This window comes from Salvelinus fontinalis, chromosome 35 (genome assembly GCF_029448725.1).
Source record: "Salvelinus fontinalis isolate EN_2023a chromosome 35, ASM2944872v1, whole genome shotgun sequence".
Lineage (NCBI taxonomy): Eukaryota > Metazoa > Chordata > Actinopteri > Salmoniformes > Salmonidae > Salvelinus > Salvelinus fontinalis.
In genome coordinates this window covers 21,277,093-21,296,374 of record NC_074699.1, presented here as the reverse complement: position 1 = coordinate 21,296,374, position 19,282 = coordinate 21,277,093, and the positions used below count along the sequence as shown (strand labels likewise).

Here is a 19,282-nt window from a genome sequence, read left to right as displayed (position 1 = left end):
ACAAAGAGATGTACCCCGCAAGGCAACCAATCTTTCTCTGCCTCCCTCCCTGTCTCCTGGCACCCCCCCCCCCCCCCCCATATCCCCTTCACCTACTTCAGGAGGGGAGAGGCAGCACGCGTTTCCCACTCTGCTGCTTTCCTCCCTCTGTTCCTGACAAACTAGTATTCAAACACAAATTCAGAGACAAAACACATCTCTCTCTTTTATGTCCTGTGTCTTGTTCCATATCTGATTTCAGAGGAACAGCGGTGGAGCTCGCGATTATCACAACTCCCAAAAGCAAATCCAGTCTCTGAGCCACCCTCATCAAAGCCCCTTTCTTGTTCTCTGGGGATGAAGCCTTCAGCACAATAGTAAAGAGGGATCTCTGCTAAAACCAGTTGCTTTTTTTTTTTTTAAGCATCGGCCGGTACCAGTGGATGGGAAGTTAAGGCAAGGCTTAATCGCCCGCTTTGAGAATCCACCAGGTTTTTCACAATGAACATCTGACTTAGTGATTTATGCATATTAATGAGGCCCGGCCCAGGCGGAGGCAAGCTGAGCTCCACACTTCCTCTGCATTCTAATGTCTTCTGCTCCACCGGGATTATTACCCATGGAAATGTCTCTGATTCTGCACTATTAATCTCTGTCTGTCCTCCTGTTTGGCTACATAATGACTAATTAAACATCAAAAGAGCAGCGCCTGGGATCCGCTCTGACAGCTCTGCTCCCCGTGCCCTGCATAGCCCCGCGTCCCAGGAGAGGAGCTGAGGAGACCACGCTGTGACAGGACAGACCCCAAAATCAATCACACCAATGTACACACACATACACACACTCTCTAGTACACACACACACAAAAACAGCAAGGCAGGGCTATGGGCTCCCTTACACATCAACCAGGTACCGACGGTGCCACTGCAGAGGACGTCTTTGAAGAGTCAAGGAAAGCAAGTAAAACAGCTCTCTTTGTCAACAGCTCTCTTTGTCTGTGTGTGTGTGTTTGTATGTGTGTGCATGTGTGTGTGTGTGTGTGTCTGTTTGTGTCTGTTTGTGTGTGTGTGTGTGTTTGGTTAAGCTCACTGAGAGATCTATTTATATATGAGAGGCATGGCAGGCAGATGAAATGATCTTCCACTCACAGATGAAGGCAGACCAGGAGGGACCTTGCGAACTTTCTTTGTTTGTAGAGGATCTGTGGAAAGATAAAACAGGATTGAGGCAATAGAAAGGGCCTTTGTGGGATGTAAACAACACAACAGCTCATTCACACACTGGCATAAAGAAGGGAACGACGAGGATGCCTTCCCCGGCCTAACGTTCTTTTCTTGCACACAATCAAGTCAAATCGAAACCAAAACAATTTGTGCGTGTTGGTATAAAGAAGATTTCTATTGAAATCACCAGGATAATCATTATTAGCGTTAAACTAGGAGTTTAAATGGCTAAGCAAAAGTCATTAATCCATTGAAAACACAGGGACTCCTGCAGGCTTGTTCATGGAGTTAGTGAAAACAGATCAGTGGTCTCTTACAAATGTCACATCCAGTAAAACAAGTGTTCTGGCTTTGTCTTTGCTACATCGTTTGGTCAGCCTGAGGTTTAGAATTGTGTCAGCACATACTGCTCTAAACATGATACTAGACTATAATGCCATTGTCAGGGACTGGATAACTTGCCCTGCTCTGTATCTCTATAAGTATGGGTTAATTGGCACTGACCAATGGGAGTAGGGTCCGGTAGGGGGCGTCTTCTGGGGTTGGCCCCGGTAAAGGGAGGGTAGAAGGGAGGGACCGTTTTCCTCGATGTGGCCACAGGCCCAGGACTCACCAGACCAATGTCCGGCCGCAGATTGGCCTGGAGGAGACAACAGAGAAACAACAGATAAGTGGAGAACAGCAGATGTGAAAGTAGTGTGTGTGTATGTGTGTATGTGTGTGTGTGTGTGTGTGTGTGTGTGTGTGTGTGTGTGTGTGTGTGTGTGTGTGTGTGTGTGTGTGTGTGTGTGTGTGTGTGTGTGTGTGTGTGTGTGTGTGTGTGTGTGTGTGTGTGTGTGTGTGAGAGAGAGAGAGAGAGAGATGAGGGAGGGGGTACTCATTCAGTCAGGGGGTGATCTCATGCACTGTCAAATATTATCAGTGAGACACTTGGCCATGAATCAGCCATTCCCCTAATGATCTATTAAATAGCATGAATCAATCCATTGAACATCTTTATGGAGATGTGCTCCAGTGGGAATAAGGGGCCACTGTGTGTTATGCTTCCATAATTCACTAACAACCTGCCCTCAGACAAAATACATTTCTCTTTAACGGTAAAGACAGTAAATACCTATTTTCACAGCAGCAGATGAGACACCTCAATTAATGCATGTCCACTTAGTAGTAAAAGAGTTCTTATTCAAAATGGCATAGATATGTGTTAATGAATGCTTCATGTGGAGCTGACAAAAGGTATAATGTTCGTATGAAAACATTCAGATTTGTTTTTACTGTTCTATAATGCTGGTAAATGGTGCTGTGTTATGGAGCATCAGCATAAGAAATCTAATCACAAGATACACATTTCAGTTACTATTTTTTTACACACACAGTCATTTGTGTACTCCTGTGTGCTCCACTGTTAGCAGCTCCACTGAACTCCAAGGAGAAATCCATCCAATCAGTCTGACCTAGTGATTTCCCTCTCCTCCAGCCTGCAGTGGAACGGTATTGATCAGCAGCGATCACGGCCTGAGGGCATCTTCAGACACAACCAGGGACATGCCCTGACTTGCAGGAGCAGCTCTTTGAATGGAGGGGGCGCAGGGAGGTGCAGGGGGGTGAGAGGAGGGCAGCTCAAGGCTCATTAAACCATCAGTCTGATCGCAGGATCTGTGGGCTCCCCCAAAAACCACGCTGGCTTAACTGGACAAAATGTCCGTCCCAGAGACCTGGGATTCACCAGGCCACCAGCCTGCTGGACCTGTGTCTGATCTCAGGCACACGTATCCAATTAGTGGAGGAGAGCCGAGATGACACAGAGCTGTCCCAAAACCTGCCTCTGATCTGACAGGCCCAGATTAGTGGGCTGGAGTCCTGAGTCCTCAGCACCCTCCTCTCCTGTTTACTGTGTCATGTGACTGAGCTGAGGCATCCTCTGGAAGGTTCCAGCAGCCTTCAGGCTCCGCCAGTATCCACTCCAGTGAGCACTGTGCCCCCAGAAAACAGGACAATTAACGGCCTGGACCAATTCGTCTGATTTGCTGCCGACCGTAAGTGGAGAAGGAGGGAGAGTCGAGGTGAGTGAGGATACCTCAAAGGAGAGAGCTGCTCTGGAGACTGGAGCCCTCGTGTGCTTCCAGGAAACACTACAGTAGACTGAGAGGCCTGGGGATTGACACGGTAACCAATGAGGTTAAACTAACATAGGTCAGAGGGATGGCTTTGACCTTGGTCATTGGCCCCAAAAATGTTCATCATCATTATTATTATCTGGATTCCCTGGGTATTTCACCTACGATAAATACAAAATATTTCCCCAAAATCCTAAAATCAAAACCCCTCATAATAACATCAAAATGAGGTGGTATTCTAAAAATACTATTGATTCTGATTTTAACAGATTGGAATGAAGGCCATCAAGCCCTGTGAAAATCAAGTCTGCCACTGCTTTACAACAGTAGAAATGAGGGGAGAAGCGGGCTCTGCAAACTGACAACCTGTCACAGAGGCCACTGCATTGACATTGACATGGCACAACAGACCAGACCAGACTCACTTCTGCTGCCTTTGTTCAATGATATTGAATCCTCCCAGAAATATTAGCTGGCGTTTCTTTTATAGAAACTACTGCATGGAACAAAAACCATACAAGAGCCACAAGAGGTCAAATGAAATACCAATTACCATGTAATCTACAGTACACATAGTAAAGCAGAGGAAACTCCAGCGAGGCCAGGGTTTATTGGTTGGTGATTACATAGATCTTCAAATCATCAGAATTCTATTTAAAGATGACAGAAAATGTTGTTATGCTTTCATGAAACTAAACCCAGAATCTTTGATTTTCTGGAGAGAAAAAAAAGAGACAATTGAGACGAAGAAGAAAACAGACAAAGAATTGAGTGAAATTGAGTTTTACAGCCAAGGCTTGTTCTGTTCTGTAGTCAGTGTGTGACTGTCTAAGGAGAAGGAGAAAATGTCCTCCCCTAGTACTCCAATAACACACTTGCATCAAACGTTGCAGTCAATCATGTTGCTAAAGCCCAAAACCTGACACAAGGCTTTATTATGTCAAGAATTTCCTGAATCAGAGGCCTTTCTGCCCAAGCCTCTTCACATCTCAATGATCATCTTCCACTGTGAAATGTCACGCAGATTTGAGGAGATAATGGGAGTCGTCTGTCAACTGCATCCTGTCACTTTAATCAGGGTAATCGTCTCGCAGGAGGCACACAGGAGCTACCTGCTGAACACAGCACTGCTGCCGCCACGGCAACACAGCAAACCGCCAGCCCCTCTCTCTCCCTCTTTCTCACAACCCCTCTCCCCCCTTCCTCCCACTGTCTCCCCCGTTCTCCCCCCACACCCCAGCCCTGTTCATTACCTCATCCCACTGGGAACATAGGCCCAACTCAACATGGGCACACACAGAACAGTATGCCCGCACTCCCAGTGAGAGAGAGAGAGGGATGATATGCTGAAGGCCTTCAATTAAATCAGATTTCCTGCTATTATGATCAAGGCAGAATAACACCTTACCATACCACAAAGACAATGAGTGGATACATTGGGCTCTTTTTCATTTACTGGTGTGCAGATAACAACTGTCCAAAAAGATGAAGCCAGAAGGTTTAAAACACGGGTGTATTATGGTGAGACTGACATGTTCTGTGTAAAAAAGGAACAGTGGAATAAGGGGCCACAGCTGGCTACAACACTCTGAATATCTAACCCAATAAGACATGGGGAGTTCTTCATCACGTTCAAATGATGCAATAATCCGTTGCTGAGCGAGGCAATTTGCTTAGACTTGACAAGCCCACAACTGATGGTCTGTTTGGCAGATATCTGGCGCTATTACAGGAGTTTCCAAAAACCAACCTCTTGATAGATTGTTTGTGTGTTTCGAATTTCCATTCTTGGTCCTCCGAGAAGAAAATACAATGTTACCTTTTATTAGGTTAGTGTGGATGGATTATGAAATCTCCAGCATATGGAGGTTGTGAACATTCAGGCTGCTCATTAAAAGATAAACAATGTCTGATAATCTTTGCACCTGAGATGCTTTGCTCATGCGTGATTCGGCTGGGCAAGATTCAGCGGTGGAGCCATGCACAATATTAATAACGTCTTTTCCAGCCAGCATTCTTCCTACATTCTCTAAAGAATGAAATTACTTTTTTGGTCTTCCTGTTTTTTTTCTAGGACCAGACAAACTGAATCTCTGCCAGCCTCAGATCTCAGCAGCTGGAGGCCTGCATCAATTCCCCAGTTCCCACACAAAATGTCTGAACTGGCATTCCATCTCCAAAAGCTCTTTTATGAATGAGTAAACGAGCTTTCAACTCACATCAGCTATATTTTCACTCCGTCTGACTGGAAGCACAGACCTCTGTATGACCACATAGTTGTTAGTAGTAATGTGTACAGTGTGTACAGTGAGGGGATAGAGAGGTGAAGGGTACTACTCTGGCACATGATTAGCTTTGGGTTAAATGAATGGGTTAACAAGTGAGTCAATGAGGTCAGAGGCTCCCTTGATCTTTGGGTTAAGCCCAAAGAGGTGGGCTCTATCTTTTAAAGACATCTTTCAGATGTAGCCCTAAACCTAATCTTAAAGTCCAGACTCACAAACCCCTAATCCCAATATCATTGACCATAATGTGGAATATAAATGCTCAGTACTGGGAACAGTGGAGGGGAGGGTGGAGCAGACCCTGACGGAAGCCATTTTCTGTGGCTTCTCTTACTGGTCTCACAGCCAGGGCAGAGGGAAAATAAATACAGAGATACTCGAGATAGAGTGGGAAGAGACCGAAAAACAGTGAGTGAGAGCGAAAGAGGAGAACAGAGAGAAGCATGAACGAGGGAGAGAAAGAGGAGGAGAGAGAGAGAGAATATGAGAGCTCTCCTCATTGACGTCAGACCGAGAGAGAGAGAGAGAGAGAGAGAGAGAGAGAGAGAGAGAGAGAGAGAGAGAGAGAGAGAGAGAGAGAGCTGTGGCTTGTGCACACAATCAGGCCTTTGTGTTGAACATCTGTGTGGCTGTGAGAGGGGATCTGGGCTGAGCTTGGCTGTGCTCACTGACCCTGGCTTAATGGAGGTGCTGAAAGTGGTGTTTCTCTGTGGTTTTGGGCTGCCCCTGCTTGACCCTGCTAGACTACACAGGGCACGGAGAAACTCCTCAGCCCAGGCAGCTCCACTGTAATCACTCACTCATTATCTCTAAGCCTCCACACCTCAGAATATTCTCATGAGCTTTCTTGTTCGCTTTATAAACCATCTCCGGTGCAAACATTCCTTTTCACTCTAATTATACTACCAACAAAGGCATTTTATCTGATGAGCTGGACACGCCAATTAGTTTTAACAATGCATTGAGAATGCCCAAACAAAGAGAAGTTAATAAGCAGAGTTCACCACACTATATTTACATTATAGTCATTTAGCAGATGCGCTTATCCAGAGCGACTTACTGTAGTGAGTGCATACATTTTCTTACTTTTTAGCAGTAAATAGCGGATATCAAACTTACCTGGCAGCCAGACACGCCAGGCTCTCTCCCATAGGCTGGAAATTGAGCCCTCTCTGCTGATTTACCTGTGGAGACACAGAGAAAACTATTTTTATACAAAAACCATTGACACCACATTATGGTCTAGAAATCATGTTTCTTATTCATTGTGTCTTGAAATAACAAGGTAATATCCTAACTCACTTTCACACTTATACAGGTCACATATTAGGCCACACATTAGAACATAACCCACATATCATAATGCAGATCTGTACAAAATGTTATGTAGAATACGTATTCCTTAAGTTATAAGAGATCCTCCTAGACAGAGTTGCTCCATCAGTGTCTCACGTTTGGTGTGCAGCACTCCTCCTGAGAGAGACGCTTCCCGGCAGCCGTCAGGAAAACAAATAAAACACACAACGCACAACGCACATGAATCATGCTCCTCACAATATACTAAACTCAGCACTTTTACCCCGGCAGAAAAAACAAGAGGTTCCTACAAGGAAATGATAAACAACTTTAACAACATCGTACATTATTTTTGTCAGACTTTCAAACATTGCAAGCACCAGACGCAGCACTGGAACAACATTGGGTTTACTCTGGGGAAAAGGTAGATATTCTAGTGAGTTTAAAACTTGCATAGCCAGGTGATTCTGTTACGCTCTGACTGAACAGAACATCATACTGGCATGCCCAGGTGAACAGAGGCACATGTTGGAGGATTCACATCTCTGAGTATTGCTGCGGGGCACAGTCGTACTGCAACTGCACACTGTCTCCAGAGAGCTAGAGAGGAAGCTGCCGAAATCAGGTAAGGTGGTTTAACTGACAACGCTGCTTCCCTTTCAGTAGCAACACAACTCATTTGATATGATATAACATTTCTGGGTTAGCTCTCTCGCAAAGGAAGGAGCATTTAGTTGTGGGTTAACTACATACCCTGAGCCACCGCAGAGGGACAGAACATCTGTCTTGGCTGACTAAAAAGGTTATACCTGTTTTTTTCTGACATTTCCGGAGCTGCACCTCAGCGTGGTTTGGTCTCCATCAGTATCACTTAGTCGCCCTGTCTCTCCCCTGTGAGGAGATGCTCGTGCCCACAGTGAAATATTCATCCCCAGCATGTGTTTTGTCACACACTCTCTATCCCCCGTGAATAATTGATGGCTGAGTGTTAACCCCAGCAAAGCAGGAAGTCATGCTCAGGAAAACTCTCTCTCCAGGTCTGGACCTACCTACCTACCTACCTACCTACCTACCTACCTACCTACCTATCTACCTATCTACCTATCTACCTATCTACCTACCTACCTACCCTTCTACCTACCTACCTACCTACCTACCTACCTACCTACCTACCAGGGAGAGAGGTAGCTAGCTAGCGGCCAGGCAGCTCCCCTGAACCTCTGGAGCACGACCCGGCCAAACCAAGCGTTGTAACATGCCCAGGGACCTGGGCACAGTCAACAACGCTGCAAACCGAGGGGAAAACATCCCTGAGGAACCCAACGGTAAACAGGCATTTAACTGTTTAGCGTGCCGCCACGCATGATCACACAGCGCTAAGAGTGCAGCAATGGTAAACAAAGAGATGTTCCCATTCTCATATCACTGCACTTACCAGCACAACACTGTGTTTACCACAGCTACATGTGTAGATACAGAGGATAATAACAATACATCTATTTTGAGGTGTATATATATATATATATATATATATATATATATATATATATATATGAGGTGTATAAGATGTGTGCTACTACACTGTATAGAAATCACCAGCCTGTGTTTTATTTTTAGGGGGGAGGACATGACAAAATACTATAGTCTGTACATCAAAAGGAAAACCCCAAAACACATCTATGAATCTCTATTCAAATGCTAAATATTATATACAAAAATTTGAACTGTTGAACATTTTTGAAATATAATGACACAAAGTATATTTTGGGGGTGAGGTTGTACATTCTCATAGGCAACAAATGCTTTCAGTGGACAATGTCGAAACCTTTCAGTGGGTAATGTAGAAACCTTTTAGTGGATAATGTAGAAAGCTTTCAGTGGATAATGTAGAAACCTTTTAGTAGATAATGTAGAAACCTTTCAGTGGGTAATGTAGAAACCTTTTAGTGGATAATGTAGAAAGCTTTCAGTGGATAATGTAGAAACCTTTTAGTGGATAATGTAGAAACCTTTCAGCAATGTTCCAGTTTGAAAGAAAGAACAGTGTCAAAGAGAAGCTTCTGTAGAAGACCGGCGGATCCATAGGTACTCAACACACAAACACAAAGATTAGAAACCAATGGGGGCTCGCTCATAACATACAGTCATCTACATGATGAAAGCCTCCAAAAAGGAATATGGGGGAGAAAAAGTCTCTTAGAATGTCAAAAATCAACAATGTAAGACAGCCCAGCTATTGCAATTGCAATTTGTTTAAGTGTTACTGGCGAGTGTTTGTGCCAAGCAGGCTGCTGGCTGCGACGCTGATGTTTGAGGAACCGGTGCCAGCTAGCGCAGCTGTGAGGCCACTGCACCACCCCCGTCGCCCACCCACCCCAACCCTCACTCACCCTCCACACCCCTCTCTCTCTCATCCATGAGCCAAATGAGTCACTAGGAGGAGAAGGATGCAGGGGGCAGTGGCAAGGGAAGGGCCAAGTGGGAGCGTGGCTAGAGATGAACTTCAGGATCTGGTGTAGAGGTCACTGATTAACAAGGTTCTGGGCTCAGCTCACCTGCCTTGATGCCTGCCTGATGCGGATGCTCCTCTAACCCCGTTTTTATCTAATCACATCCTCCATCTCTCCTTAGCACTGCTAGAGGAGTGACAGGCTAGAGGGGCTCTGTGATCAATAACCTGCCTGGCCCAGCACTCCCCTCTGTCTCCCCCTGCCTGTGTCCCTGGAAGCCACCAGCAGGCACTTCCCCTCCGTAATAGGACACATCATACATTATAGAAACCCTCTGACTGGGATGATTAATGGAGCCAAATCATCACACTTAAGAGCAGAGCGCATGTGGAGTGTGATGTGTTGGTCGAGGACACAGTACAAGACCTGGGAGAGAGACTCTCACATGCCAGTGGCTGAGGGGAGGCAGAGAGTCAGGGCAGGATCACTGTGCTTTGATTGTAGAGGGCACTGCTGCTGCTACCGCCGAGACTGCTAACTCAGCCATTTAGAAACTTGGTTGAAGAAAACTTGGCTCAAGGAAAACCAAAGGAAGTTTTCTACAATACTTTAACACAAGACGTCTAACAGAAAAGTAAAAGGTAGAATGGATAGCGTTCCATCACAGAGCACCTACACTATTTATGGCCTGGCTGTCTTGCCATGAAAGTTAATCCAGCAAAACATCAGAATGAATAGATATTTACAGCTAATAGGTACTTTCAAGGGTATCACTCAACGTTTTTTAAACCACTAATCATGTGAAGTGATGGAGAAGTTGATCACAGGTCTGGTGGATGTGTATTCAAGATGCTGAAGCAGTGAAGAACAAGTGATGATAAATCAGGTGGAACAGATTGGCACTTAGGTTTTTCTTCTAGAGCTGAGCGAGCACCCAAATTAGCCCAACAAATACACCCTCATCACAACACAGCGCTCTCCTCTGTCTCTAGCAGACATAACTCAATCTGAGGAGAATAGGTCCCCGTAATAACCTATATTTACAGAGCCAGAACATGACTCGAGCCATTAAATCTTAATTCTCCTTTACAAAGCACTGAAGTCTCAAACAAGACCTCATCCATCAAAGCCCACTAACGTTGTGAGCGAAAAGAGCAACGAAAACCATGAGAACAAGAGACCAATTTCACCAGAGGAGTCGCAGGCCTGACACTTTCCAGGGCATTAGCCATGCTGTTTATTATCTCCCCAAGCAGGCCTGTCCTATCACAGCCAGCCTGGCATTCACAACAGCAGCGCTAATATCATTATTACAATATTTGTTCTGAGCAGGTGCAGTCGGTCTACAGAAAGCAATATTCTGTTTCCTTTTTTGATTCTTGTCTGTGACAGTTTGTATTTTGTATTTTTTTTAATACATTTTTGTACTTCCTTAAGACTACAGTGTGTGTTGATGGATGGGATGCTAAGTAAATTCATCATTCTGCTAGCGAGGAAGAAGCCCGGGCTGTCCAGGTGTCCATCAAGAACAGTGTTGACACCGGCGCAGACGCAATCCCCCAGACACATGATGCAAAAACAACAAGAATAAACCGGCTTAATTACAGGCATCACAGCAGATGATCTAAATATAAATGAAGTCCACTGGGACAGACACCTTGGATAATACTGTGGCTCCTAGCCAAATCAATAGCACTGATGACACCGGCTCAATACGAAAATCAATTTGAACGGAAAAAGGCTTCATTTAATTCTGGCATATGACTAACACTGTCTGAATGTATACGTATCACAATATACATGTGGCATTTTGAATGGCCATTGATTATGCTTAAAATTGCTTAAAATTTAAAACAGTTTTGACATTGAATGCAATGCAATAGATGTGTTGCGAATAATTATGTTGAACAGTTACCATCAATACCAAAAATAGAACAGATATGTCTATGCTAGTGTGCAGCAGTGGAGACATTGATTTGCCCTCCAACCTACAATTCAACCTTACTGAACTGAATGACTTGCTTAGACAGGGTATAATGAGTGAGTGAGGTATAAACAGCATCTGCAACATGAAATATTGAAATGAAATTGGGATGCAGCTCAGAGACCTCAGAATGAAGGTGTTGTGCGGAGTCATTCACAGTATGGCTCCCTATTGATTGGAGCATGGAGGTGCTGTGCAGTGCGCCTTGTTTTGATACTCTGGGAGGTAGTGATCTAAGCATCTCTAGGGATCAATTCAAAACCCCAGCCACAAAAACAGCCAATTAGTGAGCTCTGCTCTGCTCCCTCCGCTATACAGCATCTCAGATGCATTCCTACCGAGGGCCTCGGTACGAACGGACCAAATAAAACAAACACACAACACTGAATCAAATCAAAGTTTATAGGTTGTGTACACAGATTGGCAAATGTTATCGCAGGTGCAGCGAAATGCTTATGTTTCTAGCTCCAACAGTGCAGTAATACCTCGCAACAAAACACACATAATCAAAAAGTAAATATCAGAACGAGCTATATCAGAACATAAATATAAATATATATACACTGAGTGTACAAAACATTAGGAACACCTTCCTAATATTGAGTTGCAGACCCCCTTTTGCCCTCAGAACAGCCTCAATTCATTGGGGCATGGACTCTACAAGCTGTCAAAAGCATTCCACAGGAATGCTGGCTTGTGTTGACCATAATGCTTCCCACAGTTGTGTCAAGTTGGCTGGATGTACTTTGGGTGGTAGACCATTCTTGATACACGCGGGAAACTGTGTAGCTTGAAAAACCTAGCAGCGTTGCAGTTCTAGACATACTCAAACAGGTGTGCCTGGCACCGACTACCATACCCTGTTCAAGGCACTTAAATATTTTGTCTCGCCCATTCAGCCTCTGAATGGCACACAAACACAATCCATGTCTCAATTGTCTCAAGGCTTAAAAATCCTTCTTTACCTTGTCTCCTCCCCTTCATCTACACTGAATTGAAGATGGATTTAACAAATTACATCAATAAGGGACCATACCTTTCACCTGGAATCACCTGGTCAGTCTATGTCATTGAAAGAGCAGGTTGTACACTCAGTGTATATACACTACATGACCAAAAGTATGTGGACACCTGCTCGTCGAACATCTCATTCCAAAATCATGGGCATTAATATATAGTTGGTGGCCCCCTTTGCTGCTATAACAGCCTTCACTCTTCTGGGAAGGCTTTCCACTAGATGTTGGAACATTCGCCACTAATGCCACAAGAGCATTAGTGAGGTCGGTTACTGATGTTGAGGCTATTAGTTCTGGCTCAGAGTTGGCGTTCCAATTCATTCCAAAGGTGTTTGATGGGGTTGAGGTCAGAGCTCTGTGCAGGCCGGTCAAGTTCGTCCACACCAATCTCGACAAACCATTTCTGAATGGACCTCGCTTTGTGCACAGGGGCATTGTCATGCTGAAACGGGAAAGGTCCTTCCCCAAACTATTGCCACAAAGTTGGAAGAACAGAATCGTCTAGAATGTCATTGTTTACTGTAGATTTCCCTTCACTGGAACTAAGGAGCCTGAACCATGAAAAACAGCCCCAGACCATTATTCCTCCACCACCAAACTTTACAGTTGGCACTATGCATCTGGCAGGTAGAGTTATCCTGGCATCCAGTAAACCCATTCGTCCGTAGGACTGCCAGATACTAAAGCGTGATTCATCACTCCAGAGAATGTGTTTCCACTGCTCCAGATTCCAACGGCGGGGAGGTTTACACCATTCCAGCAGACGCTTAGCATTGTGCATGGTAATCTTAGGCTTGTGTGTGGCTGCTCTGCAATGGAAAACCATTTCATGAAGCTCCCCATGAACAGTTATTGTACTGATGTTGCTTCCAAAGGCAGTTTGGAACTCGGTAGTGAGTGTTGCAACCGAGGACAGACGAGTTCTACTCACTACACGCTTCAGCACTCAGCAGTCCCATTCTGTGAGCTTGTGTGACCTACCACTTTAGCCGTTGTTGCTCCTAGACATTTCCACCTCAAAATAACAGCACTTACAGTTGACTGGGGCAGCTCTAGCAGGGAAGAAATCCTGTGACGGTGTCACGTTGAAAGTCACTGAGCATATATAGTGTATATATATAAATGGTGCGTATAGACAGTATGGACAGAATATGAATAGAAAAGGTGTGTACAGCAGTAGTTATATAGGATGAATACAGTATATACTGTATTCATCTAGAATACAGTATATACTAGAATACAGTATATACATATAAAGTGGGTAAAACAGTGTGTAAACATGAGGAAATAGAGGGTAATGCTAAAGCCAAATGAACAGATCATACATCTGTTCCCCCCTCTTTCTTTCCAGTGTGTGCTGTGCCTGTGAAGTAGCCCCACCCATGCTCCTGTCCCTGTGTTAGGAGTGCTAGCCAAGAACCTCATCGCAATCCATTATCGCTGTCAAGTTAATGTTCCATGTTGAGCCATATGGCAGGGCTAACACACGCAATAAAGGAAATTTCTTCAACTTGTTACAATCAGCACTTTCAACTGTCCAAAAAACAAACATAAACAGCTTTATTGTGTTTGCTGCATTTTCTGTTGATATTCATGACAAAAACAGGAAAGCCGACAGGAAAAGAGATACAGGGGGTCTCAGGGACCTACAGTGGGAAAGTAAAACATAGGAAATTGATTTTAGACCAAGTACTACAGAGCAGCTCCATTTCCACCCTGATATCTACACTAACCCTGTAGTGGAAAGTTCTGGTCTCTTTGGAAACCTTGACATAAAGCACTGCATTGGGCATGCTCAGTAGCTCCCAAACACAATCCACTGGCAGGCGTGACATTACAGCCGTGAACAAAGCAGCACACCCACTCACTGGTTTCCCTGGCTTTTAAAATGGAGCCTTTTGTTTCCTTCGCTCAAGTGTTTGTGTACATCCATCCTGTTGCAGGCTTTTAATGTTTCCGCCAGGTTGTGTTTGACAGTAAATAAAAGCTGTGCTGTGAGCTGGGGTTGTGGAGAGTTCAGCAGGGTGGTAAGGGTAGTACATCAGCACCTCCTCCCTCTCTGATGTAGCAGTCAGTGCCCACAGCCCAGCCAGCCCAGTCCACATACCAGCAAGGCAGAGGCCCACACTGGGCGCACAATAAAGCTCTGGGGAAACAACTCTCTCTTCCCACCCTGAGCTCAGCATCAATTTCTGTTAATTACAGCCTTGTCAGCAGCAGCATTATTCAAACAGCCAGCGCAAATGTTAATGAGTTCTTTTGCATATTTATTTTTTCCTTTGTTGAAATGTCATTGATTATTACGTTCTACGATGATGAATGCCTTCGCTGATGCGCTCTGATATGTAATTAGTCATTAGGTGGAATGAATAGATCAATTAAAAGAGAGGGGCCGGGATTAAGAATAATCAGAATCAAACGAGGAGGAATCTAAGTAGAGAAAAATGAAACAGACTTGTTAAGGTGAGTCATGCTCGACAAAATGAAAAGGCTCTCTTTTAATAGCAAAGACAAGCTTCCTCCATCTCTCTCAAGTTCAGGATGGGAGGAGCATGAGATTTAAATATTCAGCTGGATCAAAGACGACCTTCATTATAACACACAGCTTTCAGCCTTGAAGTATGCCATTCAAAATGAAGTACTACTGCCCCTCTGACTACCTAGAGACAGAAGGGATTTGATTCCCCTGGTGGTCTGTCTCTGTGTATAAGAGGTGGATTTCCTGATTGTATTTATCCCAAATACCCCCAACCCCCACCACACAGGATAATCAGACGAGAAGCTTGGTCTATTTGATTTTTCCGCGTTGGTAAAAAGAAAAAAGGGGAGGGGGGAAATGTTTTAGTTTGGCCTTTCCCGTTTTCGGAGCCTCACTATCCTCCAGCCAGTGCTTGCTATTCACAGGATGGAAAAAACATGCATTACTGCAGACCAGATGGGAACATTCCACATGACCAAACCAATCAATCACCTTGGTGGGACGCAGGTGCAACACAGCCGTGCTGCAATACACCATTTCACAGTCTATCGGGCACAAACACATGGCCACCAATCAATGGCACCCCGAGGACCCGCGAGAAGGGGGGCGCCTCCCCAGCCCTACTGGTTCATGGCTGATGACTTCATAATCACGCATCCATTCTCTCAGCGCAGGAGGGCCATGAGCTACCTAACAACCTCTCCCACCACGTGGTTCACACTGACGCTGTGATGGAGACCACCACAGTAGGGTCAAAAACACACACGTAGTCACACCCCTATCAGACATGCACATGTGAGACGGCCATGTTCGGGCAACAGGAGCATCGAGGGAAAAGCAAGAATACATTTAACAAGCCATGGAAAAGGAGGGGAAAGAATTCTTGCCTGTCCCTGGATGGATATTAGAGTACAGTCAGTGTGCCACATCAAAGTGTGTGTGTGGACGGCTGTTATTAGATGCCAGGCAACTGTTAAACAATGAGACATCAGAGGATCAGAGATGAAGGACCAGGAAGGATAACACAGGTCAGGAAGTTTGATCCGGCTCTTAGTCACGAAGCACTTTGGGCATATTCCCTTTCACAGAAATCCCAGAGACCCAAATGTCCAACAGAACAACCCAAACACTAAACAGCCATATACAGAGGGTGGCCAAATGGGACCAGTCCTTTGATAATAATTTCAGAGCTGTGTGTATTTATTATGTATGTGTGTGTGTGTGTGTGTGTGTGTGTGTGTGTGTGTGTGTGTGTGTGTGTGTGTGTGTGTGTGTGTGTGTGTGTGTGTGTGTGTGTGTGTGTGTGTGTGTGTGTGTGTGTGTGTGTGTGTGTGTGTGTGTGTGTGTGTGTGTGTGTGTGTAAAGTGCGTTGTAGGCGTTTAAGAGGTCTCAGTTAAATTCTCTGAGTTGACTAAGCATTTAATTCCCCACCTTCATCTCCCCTGGCAGCAGCAGGGGGCTCCAACAGGGGCTGAGAGAGGTGGATAGAAGGACAGGGGGAGGAGGGGAATAGAAGGAGAGTGGGAGGAGGTGGTTAGAAGGAGAGGGGGAGGAGGGGAATAGAAGGAGAGTGGGAGGAGGTGGTTAGAAGGAGAGGGGGAGGAGGTGGTTAGAAGGAGAGGGAGAGGAGGGGGATAGAAGGAGAGGGGGAGGAGATGGATAGAAGGAGAGGGAGAGGAGGGGGTTAGAAGGAGAGTTGGAGGAGGGGGATAGAAGGAGAGTGGGAGGAGGGGGATAGAAGGAGAGGGGAAGGAGTGGGATAGAAGGAGAGGTGGGAGGAGATAGAAGGATAGGGGGGAGGGGATAGAAGGAGAGGGACAGGAGGTGGATAGAAGGAGAGGGGAGGAGGGGATAGAAGGAGAGGGGAGGAGGGGATAGAAGGAGAGGGGAGGAGGGGATAGAAGGAGAGGGGGAGGAGGGGATAGAAGGAGAGGGGAGGAGGGGATATAAGGATAGGGGGGAGGGGATAGAAGGAGAGGGACAGGAGGGGGATAGAAGGAGAGGGGGAGGGGATAGAAGGAGAGGGGAGGAGGGGATAGAAGGAGAGGGACAGGAGGTGGATAGAAGGAGAGGGGAGGAGGGGATAGAAGGAGAGGGACAGGAGGTGGATAGAAGGAGAGGGACAGGAGGTGGATAGAAGGAGAGGGGAGGAGGGGATAGAAGGAGAGGGACAGGAGGTGGATAGAAGGAGAGGGACAGGAGGTGGATAGAAGGAGAGGGGAGGAGGGGATAGAAGGAGAGGGGAGGAGTGGGATAGAAGGAGAGGTGGGAGGAGATAGAAGGATAGGGGGAGGGGATAGAAGGAGAGGGACAGAAGGTGGATAGAAGGAAAGGGGAGGAGGGGATAGAAGGAGAGGGGAGGAGGGGATAGAAGGAGAGGGACAGGAGGTGGATAGAAGGAGAGGGGAGGAGGGGATAGAAGGAGAGGGACAGGAGGTGGATAGAAGGAGAGGGACAGGAGGTGGATAGAAGGAGAGGGGAGGAGGGGATAGAAGGAGAGGGACAGGAGGTGGATAGAAGGAGAGGGACAGGAGGTGGATAGAAGGAGAGGGGAGGAGGGGATAGAAGGAGAGGGGAGGAGTGGGATAGAAGGAGAGGTGGGAGGAGATAGAAGGATAGGGGGAGGGGATAGAAGGAGAGGGACAGAAGGTGGATAGAAGGAAAGGGGAGGAGGGGATAGAAGGAGAGGGACAGGAGGGGGATAGAAGGAGAGGGACAGGGGATAGAAGGAGCGGGACAGGAGGGGGATAGAAGGAGAGGGGTAGGAGTGGGATAGAAGGAAAGGGGGAGGAGTGGGATAGAAGGAGAGGTGGGAGGAGATAGAAGGAGAGGGACAGGAGGTGGATAGAAGGAGAGGGACAGGAGAGGGATAGAAGGAGAGGGGGAGGAGGGGAAAGAAGGAGAGGGACAGGGGGGGGATAGAAGGAGAGGGACAGGGGATAGAAGGAGAGGGACAGGAGGTGGATAGAAGGAGGGGGACAGGGGATAGAAGGAGAGGGGGAGGGGATAGAAGGAGGGGGGAGGAGGGGAAAGAAGGAGAGGGGGAGGAGGGGGATAGAAGGAGAGGGACAGGAGGGGGATAGAAGGAAAGGGACAGGGGATAGAAGGAGAGGGACAGGAGGGGGATAGAAGGAGAGGGACAGGGGATAGAAGGAGAGGGGAGGAGGGGATAGAAGGAGAGGGGGAGGAGGGGATAGAAGGAGAGGGGAGGGAGGGGGATAGAAGGAGAGGGGGGGAGGGGGATAGAAGGAGAGGGGGGAGGAGATAGAAGGATAGGGGGGAGGGGATAGAAGGCGAGGGGGAGGAGGGGATAGAAGGAGAGGGGGAGGAGGGGGATAGAAGGAGAGGGGGAGGGGATAGAAGGAGAGGGACAGGAGGTGGATAGAAGGAGAGGGGAGGAGGGGAGGCTGAGCTTGGGCAGGGGAAAGAAGGGACATTCTGACAGACATTCAGCCAGCTCTCTGTGAGGGCTCTAATTGAATCACAGGTCAGGTGTGGCAGAGTTTACGCTATTTCATGCTTTTTAGTGTTTTAGCATGCACTTAGTGTTTGCTCCAGTTCCCCTGTTTCTGTGGCTAAATGAAACCTACAGAGAGAACAGATAGATGCAAGGTTAGAGCTCATGTAGGTGGATGATCACTTATATAGAAGACAACCTATCATGTACAGTTAATGAAACATAACAAAGGTGAGTACACAATGACAAAGAGAATGGAACCAGATCTGTTCACAGGTAAATATAAATGTTACAGCTGAAACACAGGATTAATATCTCATTAAGCCACAGCGCCCCGAGCTAGGACGGGAAGCAATGAGTAAAATAATATATGTGTAATGAAAGATTTAATATGGATGAACAGGGACGAAGTGTGTGGGGGGGGGGGGGGGGGTTGGTGTGTGCTCAGTGGAAGTGTATGTGTGCGTGTGTGTGTGTGTGTGTGTATGTGTGTATGTGTGTGTGTGTGTGTGTGTGTGTGTGTGTGTGTGTGTGTGTGTGTGTGTGTGTGTGTGTGTGTGTGTGTGTGTGTGTGTGTGTGTGTGTGTGTGTGTGTGTGTGTGCTCTTTGCCAAACCCTGCAGGTTGGATTATATTACACAGGCAGGGTAATGACACTGTGGATTCCCTACGTATCCTGGGAGGAGAGGGGATTGTGCTGCCCTGCTCCTGGGACGAGCACGTCTGAAAACTAACACGATTACATTGATTCAATTGCTACATTCATTTCTCTGCATGAATCGGATCCATGGGGGAGGATATTTTTAGGGGAGGCTGCCACCTGAGGTCCCTGGGCCAGGTGTGTGTGGAGTGTGTGGTATGTGTGTGGACTGGAGTGTGTGAGGGCCGGAGTAGTGCACCTGCATGGCTCTGTAGGAGTACAGGGCACAGACACACAACTGGCCCCAGCACTCTAAACATGACTTGTATTTCATAAAGTCCTATGAATTGAATTGGG

At 46.4% G+C, this 19,282-nt stretch overlaps 1 protein-coding gene across 5 annotated transcripts in view; it reads right to left on the bottom strand.

Annotated features, from left to right (window-relative positions):
- Positions 1-19,282, bottom strand: part of LOC129834538 (transcription factor 12-like) — a 98,564-nt gene that overhangs the window by 34,222 nt on the left and 45,060 nt on the right. For all 5 annotated transcript variants that reach the window (XM_055899630.1, XM_055899627.1, XM_055899629.1 and 2 more), the window contains exons 6-8: positions 6,724-6,788; positions 1,707-1,842; positions 1,128-1,180 (exon numbers count right to left, since the gene is read on the bottom strand). In XM_055899630.1, the coding sequence (XP_055755605.1) occupies positions 1,128-1,180; positions 1,707-1,842; positions 6,724-6,788 (254 nt within the window). The remainder of the gene's footprint in view (positions 1-1,127; positions 1,181-1,706; positions 1,843-6,723; positions 6,789-19,282) is intronic.